Source organism: Cyprinus carpio, chromosome B3 (genome assembly GCF_018340385.1).
Source record: "Cyprinus carpio isolate SPL01 chromosome B3, ASM1834038v1, whole genome shotgun sequence".
Taxonomy (NCBI): domain Eukaryota; kingdom Metazoa; phylum Chordata; class Actinopteri; order Cypriniformes; family Cyprinidae; genus Cyprinus; species Cyprinus carpio.
Window position 1 is genome coordinate 15,890,057 of NC_056599.1, and position 17,141 is coordinate 15,907,197.

At 37.1% G+C, this 17,141-nt stretch overlaps 2 protein-coding genes across 9 annotated transcripts; both read left to right on the plus strand.

Annotated features, from left to right (window-relative positions):
- Positions 1-1,293: 1,293 nt before the first annotated feature.
- On the plus strand, positions 1,294-11,355 carry LOC109045340 (putative oxidoreductase GLYR1). 7 transcript variants are annotated; one of them, XM_042719892.1, is made up of 16 exons: positions 1,294-1,400; positions 1,875-1,911; positions 2,197-2,276; positions 2,385-2,523; positions 3,854-3,965; positions 4,290-4,372; positions 4,653-4,706; positions 6,355-6,405; positions 6,508-6,581; positions 8,012-8,123; positions 8,207-8,317; positions 8,411-8,512; positions 8,591-8,753; positions 8,831-9,013; positions 9,345-9,469; positions 9,733-11,355. In XM_042719892.1, the coding sequence occupies exons 1-16, from the start codon at positions 1,363-1,365 to the stop codon at positions 9,805-9,807; spliced, it is 1,539 nt and encodes a 512-aa protein (XP_042575826.1). In that variant the 5' UTR covers positions 1,294-1,362; the 3' UTR covers positions 9,808-11,355. The 7 variants fall into 7 exon arrangements, with proteins under 7 accessions (XP_042575826.1, XP_042575827.1, XP_042575829.1 ...); XM_042719893.1 differs by having other exon boundaries at positions 8,834-9,013; XM_042719895.1 differs by having other exon boundaries at positions 8,012-8,111; positions 8,834-9,013.
- A 223-nt stretch (positions 11,356-11,578) lies between these two features.
- Positions 11,579-17,103, plus strand: LOC109049896 (protein rogdi homolog). 2 transcript variants are annotated; one of them, XM_019067559.2, is made up of 11 exons: positions 11,579-11,783; positions 12,394-12,465; positions 12,573-12,658; positions 12,827-12,881; positions 13,336-13,416; positions 13,611-13,706; positions 14,383-14,481; positions 14,559-14,672; positions 14,784-14,833; positions 14,936-15,062; positions 16,052-17,103. In XM_019067559.2, the coding sequence occupies exons 1-11, from the start codon at positions 11,700-11,702 to the stop codon at positions 16,091-16,093; spliced, it is 906 nt and encodes a 301-aa protein (XP_018923104.2). In that variant the 5' UTR covers positions 11,579-11,699; the 3' UTR covers positions 16,094-17,103. The 2 variants fall into 2 exon arrangements, with proteins under 2 accessions (XP_018923104.2, XP_042575833.1); XM_042719899.1 differs by lacking the exon at positions 11,579-11,783 and adding an exon at positions 11,833-11,885.
- Positions 17,104-17,141: the final 38 nt, after the last annotated feature.

The following is a 17,141-nucleotide window of genomic DNA, read 5'->3' on the forward strand; positions in this document are numbered from 1 at the left end:
GTCATTTCCATACTGTAATTTAATTACTTTTCCCTTGAAAAAGTAAAGTATGGGATTACTCTTATTTTTTCTGTAATTTAATTGCAGTTACTTCTTGTGTAATTAAACTTAATACTATGTATAGACTGTAAAACATTTATATACAATACAATAGTGGATTTAACATCGAAATGTAAAGTCTAACCTTAAAATGCATGCTTTTTATGTCCCCTTCTCACTTTAAATACTTTGGTGAGTTAGTAAGAATATTGGTAACACTTTAGTGTCCAGTTTTCAATATTAACTAGTTGGGTATTAGCATGAATATTCTTGGGATATTGACTCTTTAATTATTATTTAAAAAGCACATATTAATGTTTTATTTTAAATCCCAATTCTTAAACTTAATTGTCAACAACTACTTTACTACGTATTAAAAAATTTGTTATTTATTAAAAAAGCAGTAATTAGGTGTATTTTGTTCATAGTTAATTGTTATTGTTGGTTATTGGTTAATTGTTTATAGTGTGAATTGAATAATTTAAGTAGTTATCTTTTATTTATTTGAACGAATTAAAAGAACCATTTCATGTGTATCCTTGTATCATTCATTAACTTTGATATAGGACATAAAAAGTAATTAGTAATAAGTAATTAAATACTTTTTTAGAGAGAGAGTAATTTGTACAGTATTCTAATTACACTGTTGAAGACGTAATTAGTAACTAATTAATTTCTTTTTTAGAGTAACTTACCCAACACTGTTTCCATGCGATCTTAAAGGATGTATTATGTTTAGTAGCATTGGAAATTACATTTTTATACATATTTAGAATCAAATGGCCTACGGTTTGCGCTCAATATTTTTTGGTTTGCGTTATTTAACACGTTTTTTTTAATTTTATTTTTTAAATAGTTTTACATAATTTTAATTGTTACATAATTTGACAAAATATTTTTTTTAAATGTATTTATAAATGATATTAACATACTGTTTTCACTTTTCACCACGCATCGCGTGTTACATTTGTTCCCAAGCTTTATCCAAATAGACCTAGAATAACCTTTATTTATTTGCTTGTTTTGTTAGAAAAAATCCACATGAATCATTTCCATTCAGTGTCGAACGAATTCGGTCTATTTCCTTATATAACCTTAAACTCTATAACTTCTCCAGACCCTGCTGTTTTAAAATACACGAAGCAGGTCAGTGTCATTATCGTATCATTACACTGCTAAAGAGCGACGAGCGAAACTACGCCCGTAGTAACAGGCTCCATTGGTCGTCGCGTCGCGTCGCGTCGCGTTGTGTGGCGTGTGTGGTGTAGTCGGGTTTTGTTCATTCCCTGCATTCAGTGCGACGTTTCTCACTAACAGTTTAAGATGGCGACCGTGCACCTAAGGATCGGGGATCTGGTTTGGTAAGATAAGATACAAAATTGCAACTTTACACGATCTAATTTCTCGTCAAAGTTAAATTCTCTTCCGTGCACGTGAACGGCATTTTGTCGTGGCTGCAATACAATGTTTTCTTAAAAATCTAACATATGGCCCAGTTTATGTGTCGTCAAGCCAAACGCCGAGCAGCAGGCTTGAGAGAGCTTAGCATACAAGCTAACGATTACTTTATATGCTTTTTGACGAAACCCTGCGATGTGAGTGTGTTTAACACTAAACGAGTGTTTCCTCTTAAGTTTAGGTGTGTAGTTATGAGTTTAATACAAGCTTCGGTGCAGTTAGGGGGGCGGTTTGATCGCTGATGGGGTTGAAACGGGTTTTGCTATACACTAACGATAGCTAGCTTGTTTCGAGGCGCGAGATCTTTCAGTTAATAAACGCTCAATCGTGTCACGGTTTATTTAAAATACTAAATGTCGTCTCAATTTATGTTTCAGGGGTAAGCTTGGACGCTATCCACCTTGGCCAGGCAAGGTAAGATCTGTTCGTGTAAACGATTGAGTTGAACTTGTGTTGTTTTTCTGCTCTTGCTCTTGCATATAATGTAGAGGTCGGGTTCAAAACCTAGTGAGCTAAGTTAGCTATCTAGAAAGCGTTTTTGGTTGCTTTCAATCCAACCAAAGCAAGAACGCTTCACATTAAACGTCAAAACAGATCCAGAAAGGTGTTCTGTGTAGACGGCTGACTGAGTTTGAGAGACTCATTCGGATGATGTGTTGGTTTGTCACGTTTACTGATCCCTAACCTTTGTGTTTTCAGATCGTCAGTCCTCCCAAGGATCTGAAGAAGCCAAGGGGCAAAAAATGCTTCTTTGTCAAGTTTTTTGGAACTGAAGATCAGTGAGTACAGAGACGGTCGTAGTCTTTCACACTCACTTCCTCTCGTTTGCAGAGGATTTGAGTTTAAACCAAGCCGATGTTGACTTTTGATATGCGTTGCCCTTTTAGCGCCTGGATCAAGGTAGAGCAGCTGAAGCCTTACCACCCCCACAAAGAGGAGATGATCAAGATAAACAAAGGCAAGCGCTTCCAACAGGCTGTCGATGCCGTTGAGGAGTACCTGAAGAAGGCCAAGGGGAAGGATCAGGTTCGTATCTTCACAAACTTGTGCTCTTGTTTCTACCTTGGCTTTTCTTTGATCTGATCACGAGCGGTGCTCGCTGAGACGTTTTGTGGCTGGTATTAAACTGCATCTTAAACGCTTGTTATTTTGTCACACTGTACATGCAATCGGACAGTGACCTAAAGGATAAAGAAAGATTTTGCCAGGAAAATAATTTTTCTCATGTTAATCTTGTGTGATATAACTAGTGTTTGTTTGTTTGCTGGTTTTTATTATATTTTAAATTTGTTTTTGCCATGAAAATAGCCTTTGATGCTGACATAGCAGTAAATAAATATGTACTATACTAAAGGATAAAGAAAGCAGGTGTGAATTTTTTTTGACTAATTCATATGCTTTGGTACAACACAGCAAAGTTTAAACTGCTTGTTTTGGTGCACCTTTTCACAAGACATCCTACAATGATTACGTATTAGGCCAATAGGTGATATTTTGTGACTGTTCGAACGTATTTGATCACATGTGTGGAATGTGAACAAGCTCAAAATGTTTTATACCCAATTGACACCTGTGTTTACCACTGTCCACTTCTATGGGATTGATGAAAATGCGTGTATTAATACCAGCTGTAAAACGCCTAAAAGAACCATGTGGTCTGTTTTTGTTGTTAAAGGGATAGTTCACTCAATTAAAATGTGTATGTATGTATGTGTATATATATATACATACATATACATACATATAACTGGCCTCAAGTGGTTCCAAACCTGTATGGATTTCTTTTGTTACATTTTAAGAAATGTCTCATTGTTTTTTTTTTTTGCTTGTATAATGGAAGTTGGCACCAAAACTGTTACTAAAATGGTTGCCAAGTAGTCTTACAGATTTGGAATGACAAGAAAGTAAGTAGAGAAATATGTCTCTTGGGTGGAAGGCCTTAGTTACACCTGTTATCAAGATGTGGTCAGGCAAGACAAATCCCTCTTTACGCCCGATTGTAACATGCATTTCTGTTTGCTGTCACCACTTGTGATCGGATTTTAAAGATCGGACGTACATTGCTCACAAGGCCTGTGTTTAAAAGCATATCACAAAGTCAGCAAACTGTTGTTCCCACATATGTTAAGTTAATCACACTGTAAGCAGGGTATTTTGAGACGAATGTTGGTCAGACGTTTTTATTGGATGGTAAATTACATCTAAAGCTCTGGGCTCCATTTACACCTCTCTTGTATGTTGCCACTTATTCTTGACCCCCAAAATGTATTGGTACCAGGTACAAACAGGTTCTTCTGAAATACTACCTGGTGGATTTCGAAATAATTCCTCATGTTGTGTAAACTTTGTTTTACAGACACACTCTGATGACAAGAGCAAGTCAGATAAAGGGCGTAAAGCAGCTAAACCAATGAAGATCATTGAAGAAGATGATGAGGATGCCTTCAAGGGTGGCTCGTCGGACAAGGTTGGAGAATATCGCTTTACCATTAAATACCATTGTGTGGAAGGGCAAGGCTAGGTCATAGCCCAACACATTTTTTGTCAGCTTCATCAAAGTCCTCTGCTAAGGCCATTTGTTGTTGCACCTGCTGTGGAGTCAGGTTACAATTGTATGTTTTAGAGGTGGATTTGTCAAGCGCGACCCACCCATTCATTGAGACTGATGTCATCTTTTGCAGTGTGACCAGTGCCATATTTTGACTGGGTTGAGATGCAGCTATTTTAGGGCTTTGTTTCATGAGATAAAGCCATTCTGTACACACGGTGAATGTGTCTCTCTTTCCCTTAAGAACAGACTGATTCTGACCCAGAGCCATCCTCTGTACGACGGCTGGTCGCTGGAACAGTAACAGGATTCAAATGGGAGAGCAGTGTAGGTTACATTCACAGTTTGCTTCTGCACTTTTATGGGATCTGCACATGTGCCCTTTTTTAGGTATCAGTAAGACGTACCCACAGGCTGATTTGGGTGCAGTTACAGCTGGGACTTTTCATAGCAGGTGCACCGCTGGTGTCCTTTACTGTACTTTTTGTCCTTCACTGTATAGTTGCACCTCTCACCATGTCGCTGTAATTAGTTGCAGATTAAATAACTATCAGGTCAGTAAGTCTCTTTGGAGAATAGTTTCCAATTTAACTCTCTTCCATTATAGCAAGTAAAGGATGACCCACATTTTCATCACTTTCTGCTCAGCCAGTCTGAGAAGGTAAGGAGACTTTTTGCTGGGATGCTGAATGATTTTCTAGTTAGTGCAACCTTATCCCTGTCTCTTGCACATTGCACACAATGGCTGCTCTAATAATTTCTGAATAATATCCTCCCCCAAACTGCTTCTGGCGATGCTAGTTGGCCGAATCTGCAGCATGGCAGTTGTACTGAGTTTTTCTTTACCTAAGGAAACTGACAACGTCAAGCTTATTGGTTGATCCTCTGAGATTGTGAGCTGACATGTACTCAACTTTGCAGTTTAAAAACTATTTTTGGCTATGGTTTTCTACAAGGTCTTTGTCTCGGCTGTGGTCAGGGTCCAAAATGTTTATTCAGAAATTTAAGTAGCTAATTATTTACGCTACCATTTAAGAGTTTGAGATCAAGGAGATTTATTGTTCGAAAGAAAATAATACTTTTTTTACTGGCAGATGTTTATAGTGTTACAAAAGATTTCCTAATAAATGCTTTTCTTTTGAACTTTGTCCTTGTGAATAAAGAATATTGTTAATTGTTTATTGGTTATTAGGTATTAGGAAGTGATTTTTGTTTTTGATATTGATTATAATTAATGTTTATGTTTCAGCAAATCATCATATAAGAATGATTTCAGGAGGATCATGTGACACTGAAGACTGGGGTAATGATGCTGAAAATTCAGCTTTGCATCACAGGAATAAATGATACTTTAAGATATATTATAATCAGGGTTTTTTTTATTGTAATAAAAATACACCGTATTAGTGTTCCTATATTGTTGCACAGATAAATGCAGACTTGGTGTAAGAAAAAAATCTTACTAACTCCAAACTTCTAAGAGGTACTATGGTAAAAAAAAAATATATATTTTTTAATTGAAAATATTGAAAATATTTATGGCCATAGTGGCAAAAAGTTAATTTTGGACTCTGGCTATGGTTGCACAGTTTGTTACATGCTAGTGTGTCTGAATAATTGATTGGATTGGAGGAAAAAACTGTATCGGAAAAGCTTGTTTTCAGCCAGCAAAGACGCCCAGCCAAAATACTCTTGTGCTTCTGTTCATGTGCCAGTTATACCAACAAACTGTTTAAATGACTCTTCCTTTCCTCTTGGCACTTCCTCTTCAGAGGAACATTTCCTTCTTGCTTGTCCTTTTGCCCTTTTGCTTTCAGGCACCACAGTCAGACACAAATTGATCTTAAAATTACATCTCCAAAAAGGAGACACAGATCTTAATTGCCTGAGGTTTTTCTCAGAAAGGTTCATTTAGGCTGCGTCAGCCTGTATAAGTTTCAGTTAAACTGAAACGGAGCATGTGGCTGAGCATGATAACTTGATTTTCAGTTCCTAACACTGGCTTCGCTCCCAGCTCTCACATCAGATATGGCAGAAAGAGCTGCGTGACAGGACAGCAGAGGATAATATAAGTGCAATCTTTACTGGAAGCTGACCGAGCAATGAATAACGTGCACTTGAGATCATTTGTGACTGTTGGGCCAAAAGGTTTCCTCCTGGTTTTCCTCCCCTGGCTCTGGACTTGGTGTTTTCAATAAATGTGTATCTAGGATCCTTTGTGTGCAAGACTGATTGCTGTTTCTAGACAATCTAAAATGAATCTGCTGAACTGACTTTGATTGACAAGGAAATCTCCCTTTTCCTTACAGCCAGCTTCATCGATGGAGCCCATCACCAAACGCTTAAAGATAATCGAGGAGGTGAGCGCTGTCTAGTAATTCACAGCTTAGTTTCTTCATTTACCTACTAATTAGCCAGCTAGCATTTCTTGGTCATTTTAATAATTGTGTATTGTCTTGAAGGACACAGGATCAACATCTATTCAAGCAGCAGACAGCACAGCCATCAACGGCAGCATCACACCTACAGACAAAAGGTAATAAGGAAGAATCATGTTTTTAGCGGTGAGACCACATTGAAGTTCTGAGATTACAAATCTGGAAATTCAGGTTTATTATTTCATTTTAGTTTCTGAGACAACATTTCTAATTTAATAAATATTTCATATAAAATTTACATGTTTTTTTTTTTATTTAAATTAGTTTTTTTTTTCTGTGATCCCAGGGAAGGGTTTTTGATGTTAGTGTATCATTATTATTTTTTAATATGTTTGCATATTAAATGTTTGCATTCATACATTGCTTCCTGTCCTGCAGATGCCACTTTGTTGCGCTGATGATTTTTTTGTGTTTGCAGTATTTGCGCTAACTAGTGCACTACTAGGGTTGGGTATCGTTTGAATTTGATCAATTCCGATTCTGCATATCGATTCCGATTCTTTTTGATTCCAATGCGATTAAATAATGATATCAGACATTTATCCTGTGTCTCTTTTTTTGCAAACCATTTATTGGAGCTGAATACCATGAACAAAAATCAACAGGCTACATAAAAACTGGACTGTTTAAGAGGTCAAAATAGAACTGCATGACTCTGGATAAATTGAGGGTATTTTTTTTTTTTTTTTTCACCAATGAAAGTTGTGGTTCTCTCATGATTCTGAAGGAAAAACATTAGGCAACTAAACAAAATCGTGTGTAATATATGAATTAATGATGTATGATTCAAAGACAAATACATTTTAACAGCCCCTTTTCACCGCCTGCTGGCATAACAATGTAATCCATAAATCTTCATTTGAAGTGTCAAATTACTTTCAAAAGGTGATTTACTCTATTTGAATCGCTACCATACACATCATACACACAGTTTAGTCCTGGACTATAAACTTTTATCCCAGTACTTCTGTGATTTGAATGTTTGTAACAAAAACTGTTACTGTGTGGCTGAAAAGACTGTCTTTCATGACAGATGACAGCTGCTCTCTTTAGGTCAAATGGGTCAACGGACGAATAATTGTAATTTAGGAACAGAATCACGTTGGTGTTTGAATCGTGATGTGCTTTGTCATGTTGGTGGTGACACCTCTCTTGCAACATGTTTAGCTATCACAGATATTATACTTAGCTTTGTTGGCTTCTGATCGCAAATGTAGCCAAACTTTGGAGCAAGGTCCAGGCAGATTGCTAGGTCATAGATGGAAGAAAAAAAAAAGTGCATAGGAATCGATAGGCGGAATTGAAATTTTAATTTGACAATTATCCGATTAAAAAAAAAGTTGATTGGGATTGGTTGGGGGGAATTGAACTACACTACCAGTGTAGTCTGATTCACAAACAAATGACTCTTGTGAGCTTGTTCTTTTTAGAAAATCTAAAAAAACAAATACTCCATGACTAATGTTTGTTAAATCAGTATGCTGACAATAACTGTAATATTTGCAATATTTATTTGTTTTCCCAACAGGATAGGGTTCCTTGGACTTGGACTGATGGGAAGTGGTGTGGTTTCTAATTTGTTGAAGATGGGGCATGTTGTGACTGTTTGGAATCGCACGGCAGAGAAGGTACAATCAAAGGTGTTTAAATATGGTTCCTTCTCAGGTTACACTAAGTGAGTGAATGGTTCGGTTTTTAATCTTTTTTCTTCTTATTTTTCCAGTGTGATTTGTTCATCCAAGAAGGTGCCAGATTAGGACGAACGCCAGCAGAAGTTGTGTCCATGTGCGATATCACATTTTCCTGTGTATCAGACCCAAAAGCTGCCAGAGATGTAGGTCAATGTTTTGTAAATGGCTCTTTTTTTCTTCCAATCTGTCAAGCTGCTTTTCCTTCAGTTTACATATACAGTATTATGTCCATTCAGCTTGTGTTAGGTCCTAGCGGAGTCCTACAGGGAATCAGACCAGGCAAATGTTACGTAGAGATGTCAACCGTTGATCCAGAAACCACCATCGAGCTCGCACAGGTAACCAACATCATCTAGACGGGACTTTCATGACGTTACCAGGGGAAGTCCGTTACTAAGGTTCATCTGAATCTGCAGGTCATCACATCCAGAGGCGGCAGATTCCTAGAAGCCCCGGTTTCGGGCAGCCAGCAGCTTTCCAATGACGGTATGCTGGTCATTGTTGCTGCAGGAGACCGCAGTGTTTATGAAGACTGCAGCAGCTGCTTCCAGGCAATGGGGAAGACATCTTTCTTTATAGGTACTAAAGCCTTTCAGTCACGCTGTGTACGAGGTAGATGCCTCCACGTGATATTAACTTTGTCTTTTCCATTAAAGCAGGGGAAGCAGGAAATGCTGCGAGAATGATGCTGATCCTTAACATGGTTCAGGGCAGTTTCATGGCAACCATCGCAGAGGGATTGACCTTGGCGCAGGCCACGGGACAGTCGCAACAAACATTCTTGGATATTCTTTGCCAAGGACAAATGGCAAGCACGTTTGTGGACCAGAAATGCCAGAGTAGGTTTACTTGTTAACGTTTTTAAGATACAGATAAGAAGTGTTGGTAGATTTGAGTCTGCCTTTGAGTCTTCCCGCCGTTAACCATTTTCTGTACACTGGTGCTGCTTGGACATCATAACCTTTGGTCTCAATGTTAAACGGTGTCCACCCAAATGCCTGTTTAGTCATTTATTGCACAAATTGCAAAAGGAACATTGCAAAACTTAAATGGAAACTGGTGACTATTAGAATCTAGAGGCAACACAGCATGACAGTTTAACCTTTGGAACTATTCAAATGACCTAGACTTGAGTTTATTCAACATTCGATGTGTTTTTTTTTTTCACAGATATCTTGCAGGGCAACTTCAAACCTGATTACTACCTGAAACATATTCAGAAAGATCTGAGATTAGCCATTTCAATGGGAGATTCGGTTAATCATCCAACACCAATGGCAGCTGCTGCAAATGAGGTAAAGCAACGTTTGGTAACTGAACGGATTATCATTTGAACACAGTTGATACTTTGTTGATTGACCAACTAATGTATGTATTTTAGATTCTGTAATGCATTTTAATAGTAATTTAAACTAAACCACAGAACTGAATTGAAATGTAATGAACATATGTAATTGTAGTATATGGATATTTGATAGTCATTTTACCCTGTTTTGTGAATTGTGTGTAATTTTGGCTTATGCTTGCATTTGAAGTAAAGCATTTCATTCTTCTGCAGGTATACAAGAGAGCAAAAGCATTGGACCAGTCGGACAATGACATGTCTGCAGTCTACAGAGCTTATATTCACTAATCCTGTCGATGTGATCTACGTCCTGGACCACGAACCTCGCCTGCTTCTTTGTTCCTCTCCCTCTGTCTTTCTCTCCTCTGCTGATCAATTTTGTTGGGCACCAGTGATATGTTTTCCCATGTGTAATGGGATCTCTTTAGCAGCCTAATCTGAGCATTGCACTGACTGTAATATAGCTGCACGTAAACTCAGTGGGAGGTTATTTTATGATAGAACGTGCAGTGTATTATATCCGCATTTCCTTAAGGCTACTGCATACAATGCAGTGTTGTTAGGGTTTTTATTTATCATTCATAACTTTACAAATGAACTCCCACATTGTAATTTTTGATGTTCAGAAATCTGTAAAGTATGAACTTTTGATCACAAACAGGCTTAAGGAGCACGACAAAGAAAAAGCCACTGCATTGCCTTAATACCCATACAAGATAGATGTATTTATTTATTTTATCTCTTAAAGATCACCATCATGTCAGGTGCAATTTGGCCGTACGTTTTATTGAGTTTTTCCTTCAGTTTTGGAGGTCACCTGTTCACGAGTAATTGATTTTTTTTTTTCATTGCCTTATCAGAAATGCAGTATTTTTTTTTTATTTATTTTTTTTTTATTATTGAAATTTGGTTGTGTAATAATCACACAGAAGATCCTGAAATGATTTATCATTTACAATGAAGTGAACGCTGAAAAGCATCCAGTAGTTTCCCATTATTGAGTCTCGACTATCACCTCTGCAATGGATGTTTCTGATTTCCAGCTTCACTATTTTACAGACAGATTTGCTTCACAGCATTTAAGTCTTTCAACTTGTGGGGAAAAAAGAGGATCAATTTGAAGACATTTTAAGTTGCTTTGCTTTTTAAATCGGATGTGTCATGTTTTGTCCAAGTCAGTCAGCTGGCAGAGGGATGGGTTTTTATTTTTATTATTACCATTATGGTTCATAAAAGAGATGTAAAACAAAGTTGAGTCAAGCTAACGTTATGCTGCATTTTATCCCAAAATTATGATTACATTTGTTAATTTTAAGTGATATTACAAGCCATAAATTCAGTGGCATATAATTTGGTCTTTTTAAAAAAAAAAAAACTCAGAACAAACACAGGGTGATTCCTTTTCTATAAATTGTTGTTCTGCTAAAAAAAGAAGAAAAAAAGACTTTGAAGTGCTTAGTTATGGATCAGATAATTTTGGATTTAGTAAGGACTCTGTAAATATCCCCATCAAAGGGTTGGGTTGTTTGAATACATGGAATAACATGCTTTCAGTCTGACTCTACTGAATTTATTAATCATCTGTTGTCTTAATATTGTAGACTGTTCTTTAGTCTTAGCTAATGGGTTTATTTGCTGTAAATGGTTTGATTGTCGCGGCTTAGAGCTGGTAATGATACTGACGACTTGATTCCAGTTGTGCAAGGAAAGTATTGGTGTTATAGTAGGAGTTATTTATAATTTCATGTAAATGTGAAATTTCTTTTCCTTTTTTTTGTTTTGTTTTGTTTTGTTTGTGCGGTCAACTGAACCTTCTGAATAAACAAACCGAGTGTCCAGCTGTTTATTTATTTATCAGCTCAAATATCCGTCCGGAGTTCATATATGAAATGAAAGCGCAATGCCATGACATAAAAAATGTTTTGATTTGTTTTTTTTTTTTTTTATAAATGTGGTGTTTATTAATAGCAATACATTTTCAAATAAGATTTGGCGTCATTAAAAAATAAAAATAAACGAAAAAAATATTGTCCTCTCCAAGCCGGAAGATTTCAAGGTTACACAAACCGGAAGTTCAGAAAAAGGAGGCGTATATCAAGCCTAATTGTTTACGAGTCACAGTAAATAGGGGACTGCTCCGGTTGTTTTCAGCAGATTTCGGCCCGCTTCGCTGAACTGTAATGCTCGGAGCGGAGCGATCTAACGCGACTCTGTCTGAACTAGCGAAGATGACGGCCGCGAGTCAAGCAGAGAGGACTGTGCTGGTGAGACACTGATCTGCTCATTACATGGAAGCCGCTTCACAGACCTATGCTAGGTCATCATGATTTGACTATGAACAGGTCATGTTCAGATGTAGATTTCAGGTGCGTTGCAGTTGCAAAGGGGTTTATTGCTTTGCCACGCAGAGCTTGTTGGTGCAGTTTTGGTGGGACAAAGTCCAAACTCATCCCAGTGTAAATAGTAAACAGTCGTGACAGTGATTTGTCCTGCCTTATCATCTCTCTGTTCAGTTTATTCATCGATGCTGATGTGCTAATGCGGTCTGATACTGACTGCTGTTTCTCCCAGTGATGCATTTAATTCTGCAGCAGATTTAACGGGATATAAATGAAAATGGTTAGAATTTACGCACCTTTATGTTGTGGATTTCTTGTTTTGTTTAAAATAAAGGCTGCTTCAGGCACCACTGACTTCCTCTGGACTGGGTGAAAGTGAAGGGTGACTGGGTTTCAGACTTCATCATTCTGCCTAATGTCTTGTTTTGAGTTCCACAGAAGAAAGGAAGTCATGCCTTAGTCACGATGCGCGTGCATACATTTTTGACAGAATGTTTATTTTTAGCGAAATGTGTGCAACTTTTGTGTTCTTTAGGAAGAGGAATTTAATTGGCTGCTGAAAGAAGAGGTCCATGCGGTGCTAAAACAGCTGCAAGACATTTTGAAGGTATCTTCAGATACTTACTACAGAATCATTCTGTATCTTTATACAAAAAAAAAATAAATAAAATAAAAAAGTGCATTGATAATAGTATTTGTCTGCTTTCACCAAAGGAGGCATCAAGGCGTTTTTCAATGCCATCTCCAGGTCTCTGTGAAGGACAACTGAAACAAGAGAATTTCATCCTGGGCAGCTCAACGTAAGAGCCATCAAATGAGACCATTCTGTTTGGAAAATTTTAGATTTAGAGTATACAGTAATGTATGGTTTTGGTTATTACAGTTTTATGGGAACGTGTACAGCGCTGAAGATGTATAGAAATACTTTTAAATGAATCTATCTTTTTTTTTATATGCATATGATTTAGGATGGACCAGGTGAAAGGGGTTTTGACACTACAAGGAGAAGCTCTAACTCAGGCTGTGAGTATGTTTCACAACATCATGAAAATAAAGTCCGCTTTCAGCGAGAAGGGCACTGCTTTGCTTCTGGTACTTCAGTTGGACTTTTTCAAATTTCTAAAACACTATAGGTGCATCACAGATCTGCATTTATTACATAGTGAAGGAGGAGGATGTCATTCACATTCTCTGTTTGTGAATGACAAAATAACCTTCTATATAATTCTTACACTGCATGATTGAGTACATAGTGCATAAGTACATAGTGTCTAGTGTGTCATTTGTGACACAGCTTGTATTTAACAAAAATGTCTTTATGTCACCCAGTGGAATTGCAATGAGACTTTGCAGTGCAGTTTATCTGAGCTCATTGATTACTTTTTGCTGTTATTAGACTCTATATAAAATGGAAAGATTAATTTTTGCCTTTTTTTTTTTTTTTTTTTTTTTTTTTTTTTTTTTTTTTTTCTTGCAGGATATTAATATTAAAGTTGCTAAAAGTAGTCAAGTCATGCATTTTGCGTTCCGCGATGATAAACAGTGGAAACTGCAGCAGGTAATGTGTGTGTGTGTCTCTCTCTCTCTCTCTCACTCTCTCACTCTCTCACTCTCACTCAATGATCTTTAAAAACATGTAAATTAATGAATGAATCAAAACAAGATCTTAGAAATGCCTTATTTCAACAATCTCTTTTGGGGTTGTTTATATATTATAAAAATAGCTGTTAAATGCATCTTGCCCCTCCTCAGATTCAGGATGCCCGAAACCATGTGAATCAGGCCCTGCAGTTACTAAGCAGCCGTGACGAGAGTTACACCTTCAAAACTGGGGCTGAAGTCAATAAGGTTTGTATTTCACAAACATTTGAAGTTAAGTCGTGACATTTGTCAAGAATGGTAACCCATACTCGAAATTGGTGCTCTGCATTTAACCCATCCAAGTGCACACACACAGCAGTGAGAAGTGAACACACCGTGAACACACACCCGGAGCAGTGGGCAGGTATATATCCAGCGCCCGGGGAGCAACTGGGGTTCAGTGCCTTGCTCAAGGGCACTTCAGTCATGGGTATTGAGAGTGGAAGAGAGCTCTGTTCATTCACTCCCCGCCCACCTACAACTCCTGCCAGCACCGAGACTCGAACCTGCGACCTTCTGGTTACAAGTCCAATTCTCTAACCATTAGGCCACAACCATTAGGCCACTGCAGACAACCATTCTTACTGCTGTCTGCACTCAGACACATTTTATTTAATGTGCCATCTATTTTAAATAGTCATTTTTAAAGAGCACAACTCAAGATGTTGTGCTCCCATCTTTTGTGTCCTGTATGTGTGTGCGCTGCAAGTGTGAACATGCTAAATGCTACCAAAAATTGTTGTAATTTTAAGTTTTTTTTAGTTTAAAGATGTGTGCTAAAGGTTACTCAAGAATAGGAACACTCTTTCCTTACAGTCACCATTTTCACTGGTACTGTCTGTGAAGTGAGATTGCACTTAGTGACATGACTCTGATGTTTCAGCTTATGGATGCAGTAATGCTTCAGTTGAGCCGAGCCAGAAACAGACTGACGACCCCAGCCAGCATGACACTTCCTGAGCTCGCAGCCAGTGGCCTAGTGGTTAGTATGGGGATCATCACTTGATCTTAATGTGGATTCTCAATGTGCTCTTGTGAATATTTTCCTGTTCTTTCTAGAAAATGTTCACACCTCCAATGCCTGGTGACGTGATGGTGAACTTCTATATCAATCTCAGTAAACTGTGTTTGACCGTGTATCAACTACATGTACTGCAGCCTAACACTACTAAGGTATCAAGCCATCGGCACAAAAAAAAAGGCAACCTTTTTTGGTTACTCTTAACAAGAACCTGTGTGTGTGTGTGTGTGTTTAAAATGCACAATCTTTCTGTTTTCTGTTAGAACTTCAAATCGGCAGGAAGTTCAGTGCTGCATAATCCAGGAGCAATGTTGTAAGTGCTCATCACATTTCCTGTTTTCATGCTGCAACACACGCAGTCAGTCTCCTAGAGTTTCGTAATGTGTTTTTGGCACATTTAATTTTTGTCCTCAAGCGAATACAACAACACCAAGTTCGAGGTGAGCCACGTCCATAAGGTGGAGTGTGTGGTGCCGTGGCTGAATGACACGCTGGTGTTTTTCACCATTTCCCTGCAGCTCTGTCAGCAGCTCAAAGATAAGGTGGGTGTGGCCTGTTGACATGGTAACGATCATCATCTCACCTGCACAGTCACTGTCATAATTCAAGAACAATGCATGGTAACCAAACAACGTCAGAGGGTTATCAGAGCAACTGAGTTTTGAATTCGTGCTGCATTAACTGTTGATTAATTACATTGATGATATTCTAAAACCTAAAATTTTTTGATTTTGATTAATAGAATTACTAGGATTGCTGACAATGATTTTCAAAGATTTATTTTTTTTGTTGTTTAAAGTATGTCTGATGATATTAGTTCAGCACTCTTTTTTTTTTAGTATTCCACCTAGAACAGTGAATGTAAAATTAAAGTCAAACATTCACAACTATTTAAATGCTTGTGGTTGCTAAGATTTTTTTGCAAATATTTTTGAAAAAGTCTTATACCAAGGCTGCATTTATTTGACCAAAAATACAATAATATTGTGAAATATTTAAATTTAAAGTAATTTTCTATTTGAATTTATAATGTAATTTATTTCTGTGATGGCAGAGCAGATATTACTCCATTCTTCAAAAATCATCCTAATATGCTAATTTGCTGCTTAAACATTTCTTATCAATGTTGAAAACATTGTGCTTTTTTTAATGAAAACTGTGAATCCACTTTTTTTTTTTTTATGAATGTTTTAAAGAACAGAATTTATTTGAAATATAATTTTAAACAATTCTCTTACTGTACCTTTTAATCAATGTAATGCATCCTTGCTGAATATAATAATTTCTTAAAAAAAATTAAAACTTATTAAACCCAAATATTGAACTGTAGTGTAAAATGTGGATCAGAACCGGTAGAACTCAACAAGTTGTTGTTAATGATTGTCGTGTAGACTAATTCAAATATCTGTGTAATACACCATTTGTTTGCAAATCTTTGACACGGGGAGCCGATCTAACTGGAATGCTGCAATCAATACGTTTCATTGCCTAATAGATGATCAATTCACATGTTCTTTTCTTTTCTTTGCAGATTTCTGTCTTCTCTAGTTTCTGGAACTACAGACCTTTTTAAGCTATATCTGACCAAAACCCTACAGTCAGTGATGATAAATCTAAATTATTATGCTTTAGGATGCACTAGGAACAAAGAATTCCATGAACAAGCTCCCTGAAATAATCTGTTGTGACTTTACTATATGACCATGTATTTATTCATTTTGTGTGCTTTATTGTTCAGTATGTGTTCTGCAGCAGAAGTAGAGTGCGCTGTGTATGTAGTATACAAACTGAATTCATTCATTTGAAACGACAGGCTCTTCAGATGAAGGTATTCAGTGACACCTTTTTGTGTTTATGCAGTATTTGTCATTGTCAGTGTTGACAGTTTGTCAGTAATCTTGCCTATATTGAAGTTAACCTCATCTTTATGTGTTTAGGCTTTAGGAAGGAAATGCTACTAAATACACAATGCTTAACGTTCTTATTTGTCACAAAAACTGTGAAATATTCCAGTTGATTTGTTGAGAGACCTCTTCAAACTCATTTTACCAGTGTTTTTGCCTTTTAGTCCAGGGTGTGGTAACACTTGAATATTATCTGACGCCAGGGACTCTCATCGATGCAGAAAAGTACAAGCATTGAGACCATTATCATATGCTTATGAATGTGCATAAATGACCAATAGTGTATTTGCCATTGTGACTCAACTAGTATGATTATATTAACACTAACCGTGAACATGTCAGGGCTTCATAGTCCATTAAAATGACACACATTCCTGAAGATGGCTGATTAGGGAGCAGGGTTCAGCATTCCATGATGAACGAAGGAATGTCATGTCAAGCGATAGTTCAGGGTTTGTGATCATTACAGAAAGGTTTCTCTGTGCTGATAGTTCATTTACTGCTACATTTTTATTTATTTCATGTTAAATATACTTAATTTGTGTCCTTATTGATTTCACGCATGTTAATTTGAATATTGATTCACGTTTAAGTAAAACCTTAGCTATTTTCATGTATATTTCCTGCTTAATATGGAATATTTTGTGCAATAAACATACTATCAACATTATGAACTTTACTTTGCTCTTCTCCCACCTCATTTACACTCAATAAATT